We start from the raw sequence: 5,346 nt of genomic DNA on the forward strand, positions 1-5,346 counted from the left end.
TATTTTTTAAGACGGTCTTCGTGTCTGGCCTGTCTCATAATATATAGTATATTCTAAGACGGTCGCCTTGAACCGTCGTGGTAGGCCCACTAATTTTTTACGACATGCACTACAACGACATCACGTAAGTAGTGGCAGACCTACATTGTTTTGAGGGTGTGCACTTGCACCCCCTCATTTTTTAAAATTCATTAAATTTGTAAATAAAATCTTATGTTTTTATATTTTATTTTATTTATATTTATATAATTGAACCCACTAATTTTATTTTTAATAATTTGCACCCACTGACTTAGAGTCTTGGATTCGTCACTGCACGTAAGCGATGTAGTATGTCATAAATAATTGATGTAAATAGTGTCTTTTTTAGTAGTGCACTTTGAATGAGAATGTGTTTTTATGAGTTATTCTTAAAGAGTATTTTTAAGAATTATTTGTGAGTTTAAGTAATATTCTAACCCTTGAAATTGTGAGTAATTGAATTTTTTAAAGTTAATTTTACATATTTAATTTAGATCAATAAGTTAAACTATTTTATCTAATTTTAAAATAAATGAAAACTATTTATCTAAAGTGAATAAAGAGTATAATTTTTATAATTAATTAAAAAATAATTATTAAGATTTAATATTTTATATTTTATTACATATAATTATGAATGTTAGTATAATTCTAATTATTAGCTTTTAATTAAAAATTATAATTAAATTCTTTATTTATTAAAGTAATAAATAATATGGCATGTACTTGATAATCAAAATGTTAAAAATTATAGTATTTATTTATAATTTTAATTACTAATTATTATCAAAATTTTATGAATTTTTTTTAAAAAAATACTATACCTGTATGTTGCAAAATAAATATAATAAAAGTAACACAGAGTATATTAAAAAAATGTATGAATTGTACTATGCGTATTATATATGAAATTTAAAACAAGATAAATATCTAAATTTTATTGGTTATTAAAAATAGATCGTTCAACTCCATTTTTAGGTTGGTTAATTAGACAAACCCAACGAAAACACTGTAAATGAATTAGATAAATCTGTTTCATTTACACTGATTTTGCTAAGAGCAAAGTAGCAAATAGCATAAAGCAAAGTCACCTAACATAATGGAGTTTCTCCTGGTCAATAGTCCGTTGGATATGGCTGTCTGGCGCGTGGCACTGGCGCTTGTGTCAGCGAACCATACTTCCTATCCAAAACCAGTTCACAATTCCCCATGCCATACGTCATACTCATAAGTCATACTCTTCCCTTCTAAACCCTTTTCTTTTTGTTTTGGCTTTGCTTCTTTCTTTTCTCAAAGTACCTGCTCCTCCATTGCCATTACCCGGTTTCTATAATCACAATAACAATCACAAATACTTGTTCTGCAACCCACTCTGAATTCCGAACAAGAGAAAAAAAAAAGTGATCACTCTCCTTTGGCCTTTCCTCTCGTACCTTAAACCAAAACAAACAATATATACATTGTAGAAAACAACGAAGGGACATGTCTTCTTCCACACAGGACGAAATCTCCTTTGTCCTGCGTCAGTTTCTTCTTCGTTCCTCTGTCACAACCCACGAGAGTAACGACGACGCACGCAATTCCATGTCCAAAACTGCTCTACCAGATGGGATCTCAGCCTACAAGGGTTCTTCTGCTGCCAACGTGTCTTCTCTGTCGGTGGCAGCGAGTGAGAATGAAACTGATGACTTCGACTGCGAGAGTGAGGTGTTGCTTCTAGTTTCTAATAATATCGTACATTATCATTACTCCTTGTTGGATTTTGTAAAAGGGCTTATTATATATATTATCTACACACTAAACCCAAAAGTGTATGGCGTGTGCGTATTATGAAAAATTCAAGTGGTAGATTAGAAATAATGTAATAGAACATATAAATGGAAAACCCATAGTTTATAGAAATATGTTGTGGTGTTCTGTTCTGTCTTCTGTGTGTGTGATTGCCGTATAATATTACTTTTATTGCTTACTTGACGAGTTGTGAATGTAGGAAGAAGAGGTTCCAACTCCACCAAAGTCGATTCGTTCTAGGAGTTCCTCCAAAAGGAACAGAGCTGCGGAAGTTCATAACCTCTCTGAAAAGGTTTGCCAATTCTTCTTTCATGGAAGGGGCCTTGGTTTTGGTCATATCATCAAGGTTTTTTCCTTCCCGCCACTGCATTGCGACCACAATTGCGGCCAGATGAGCTGCGTTTTCTTATAAATTTTTGCAATATCAAGAATCACGACCAGAATTTAAAACCACGGGCAGGGGCATAATTACGTTGTGAAGTGGGGCAGTAGCTGCATTGCACCAACTAAGAGGGGGAACCTCTCCACATGTTTGCTTAAAGCTGGTGTCAAATAATTGCACTAAAATTTAGAGAAAATATATAATTTCGCTGAAAATGGAAACCTATGTCTATCTGATCTCTAAGAATTTGTGTGTGTATAATTTAGTGTCTGAATCTGTAGACTCCACAACTATTTACTATTCCTGTCAACTTTAAAGCAAATTTGTCATGAATTTGATAAATTTGGAGATTGAATTATATAGTAACAAATTCTTGGGGATCAAATCAATACAAGTTGTGGCTTTCAGGGACACAGAATTGTATGTTTACTCCAAAAGTTAATTTTTTCTGACCTGCGACCCCAACAAAATCTTCTGGTTCTTCTGCTGTATGAAGGCTATTTTATTTTTCGTGTGCTTGAGTTTGGTTTTGTTTGTGTTTAAGTAATTTTGCTTCTAGCTTTTTATGTCTGGTGTGGGGTTTGTTGAGCAGCGGAGGAGGAGTAGGATCAATGAGAAATTGAAGGCTTTGCAAAATCTTATTCCAAATTCTAACAAGGTACACTTCATTCTGGTTTCTTCTACCTTAGTTTGATTAGCGAACTACATGATTCATTGTTCGTTTGACTGTGGAGGATTGTTGTGTGGCAGACTGATAAGGCTTCAATGCTTGATGAAGCTATTGAATATCTTAAACAGCTTCATCTCAAAGTACAGGTCTGTATCATGAATTAATGTTCCATCCTTGGTCCTTCAATTGGAATTTATGTGCAGTTAAATGTCTTGGTTATTTGTTTTTATTAGAAATTTTGGACATTTGTGTGATTATGTATTGATATTTGATATATAATTGCAATTTGCAAGGTTTAGTTCCACATTATTTCGAACATTTGAATTTTGAAGTATTTATGCAATGACAATGTGATTAGTGCACTAGTATCTTCTTTGACATTGCTACTCAGTACCCATGTATAAATTATAGGCCCTTTTTGAACCGACCTTTTTATGCAATCATGATAAGGTTTCTGCTTTGTGAGGGGAAATATTACATGGGCTTAGAATGAACTGTACTTGTGGGGTTTGATACCCATATTGGCTAATAACCTTTAGAAGTTAAGTTCCATGAACTGGATGTACTTGTGAGACTTGCACATTCTTCACTTACACTTGAATTTCAGTCATTCAAGTATTCATTGGCTTCCATCAGAAATTATTATGCAGCATGATGAATATAATGTAATGATCATAGTTTTGCTTGTTATGTTCTTTGTTCTGTAGCATTGCAATATATGCTCTTAAGAGCATTCAGAGTATTGAACAACCCAAAAATATAATTTACTTCCTATATGCTGATATTTTTATTTACATGTAAATGACAATATGTAATATTGGACACATTATGCAGTTTGAAGATACCTTAATTAAATTCTTGATATGAATTTCCTTTTACCAAAAGGTGAAAGGGGAAGAAGAAATTCAGCTATGCTTGTTTTTAATGTCTTATGCTAATATATCAGATGCTGTCAATGAGAAATGGGTTGAGTTTGCATACTATGTTCTTTCAAGAAGGTTTGCAACCTCTGCAATTGTCTCAGGTGCCGAGAATGGATTCAGGTGAAGAAAGCAGACTTATCCCTTCAAACCCAACAGCTTCTCTGCCTATGCACCAAGAAAACCCCATGCACTATTTGTCCAATCTACCTAACAAACTCGCCATGGCAGATCAGCAATCCGTGCCAACTCCATCATATATAATCAACTCAGAAACTTCTTTCAGGCTGGAATCTCCTATTCCAGAAAATATAAGATCATTTCAACTCCGAAGATTTCCCGAGGTTAGCTCACTCACTTATGTTTTGGCTACATATATGATACACCTACTTAAAAGCCTAACAATGTTCATTTTTATATTATTCTTTCCTTATAAGCAGATGTGCAGGGAAGACATATTGCAGCACCAGCATTTAAATGCAAACCATTAAGATACCAATCCATTAGGTTGTTCTCAAGATGGCCATTTTTCTTTCAGTAGAAATTCAATGTAGTTCTTCCATTGGGATACATAACAATCTCATTCTAATTGAACCTTTTTCCCCTTAATTGTCAAATGAATCAGGCACATTGGCTACATCATCACTTTCCTTTGATATGCAAACATCTGCAGTTAAGGACAACAGCACTTTGGAAAATGGCATCATTGGAAGTGATCAATCAAAAGTGATACCAAGAAATAGTGAGCCCAACATTGTTCTGACCCCGCGGTTAAGTGGAATGTTATGAGCTAGAACAACAATGTTTGATGTATATCTCAATGTCTCAAATTTTGTTGGTATGAGATTTTTGTAAGACTACACATAGGGGCAAAGCGCTTGCAATGGTAACAAGACATTGGAGTTTGTCAGGTTTGATACCAATGCCTAAGGATTTTGGGTTTCCTTGTTAATGTAGAAGTCCCTTAATTTTATTTTATCAGTCAATGTTAGTTGTTATTATTAGTTTTTTGTTAGCAGAAGAATTTCAACCCATGACCTTTCACCTCTCCCTTCTTCCTTTTCCTTTCACCACCAAGCCAACCTTATAACTTCAGATCTCTTATGTTGTGTTTGGTTGAGAAGATGCAAATAGAGAGGATAAAAATAAAAAGGAAAATAGAGTATAGGAGGTGTGAGACCCACATAATTTCTTCTATATTTCTCCTCTCTCCTCTCAGCAAAACACAACATTATTTTTTTTATCCCTAGAAAACAGAGACCTTAATGGAACCACATAATTTATTCTATATTTCTCTTCTCTTAACACTACCCTTGCCACCATCAACCATTCTCCTTGTCCTTGTTCCTTGTCCTTATCCCTATCTTTACCTTCAACCTTTTTCCTCTTAACACGCCCTCATGGAACCATCAAACCTTAAAAATCTAAACATCCAAGATGGCTTTGAAGTGGAGACCCCTAATGAAACCACAACTGACACAAACAATGACCTTTGTGTTTTTTTGGAAGATTTTTAACAGATAAATCCATCTATATTTCACATCATGAAGGAGTGAATGTCC

The 5,346-nt window shown here is 34.1% G+C and overlaps 1 protein-coding gene across 2 annotated transcripts; it reads left to right on the plus strand.

The window, feature by feature from the left end:
- The first annotated feature begins 1,134 nt into the window (after positions 1–1,134).
- LOC100806962 (transcription factor SPATULA) lies at positions 1,135–4,762 on the plus strand. 2 transcript variants are annotated; one of them, XM_006600898.4, is made up of 7 exons: positions 1,135–1,728; positions 2,012–2,104; positions 2,787–2,852; positions 2,945–3,010; positions 3,889–4,128; positions 4,225–4,291; positions 4,410–4,762. In XM_006600898.4, the coding sequence occupies exons 1-6, from the start codon at positions 1,504–1,506 to the stop codon at positions 4,273–4,275; spliced, it is 741 nt and encodes a 246-aa protein (XP_006600961.1). In that variant the 5' UTR covers positions 1,135–1,503; the 3' UTR covers positions 4,276–4,291; positions 4,410–4,762. The 2 variants fall into 2 exon arrangements, with proteins under 2 accessions (XP_006600961.1, XP_006600959.1); XM_006600896.4 differs by having other exon boundaries at positions 1,139–1,728; positions 3,811–4,128.
- Positions 4,763–5,346: the final 584 nt, after the last annotated feature.

Source organism: Glycine max, chromosome 17 (genome assembly GCF_000004515.6).
Source record: "Glycine max cultivar Williams 82 chromosome 17, Glycine_max_v4.0, whole genome shotgun sequence".
NCBI classification, from domain to species: Eukaryota; Viridiplantae; Streptophyta; class Magnoliopsida; order Fabales; family Fabaceae; genus Glycine; species Glycine max.

What these genes read in the sequence shown, in the direction of transcription:
- LOC100806962 (XM_006600896.4), top strand. Translation starts at nt 1,504, where the DNA reads ATGTCTTCTTCCACACAGGACGAAATCTCCTTTGTCCTGCGTCAGTTT. An exon ending in TTCATAACCTCTCTGAAAAG is followed by an intron (nt 2,105 to 2,786) that starts GTTTGCCAATTC and finishes TTTGTTGAGCAG; the next exon opens with CGGAGGAGGAGTAGGATCAA. An exon ending in AGCTTCATCTCAAAGTACAG is followed by an intron (nt 3,011 to 3,810) that starts GTCTGTATCATG and finishes CTAATATATCAG; the next exon opens with ATGCTGTCAATGAGAAATGG.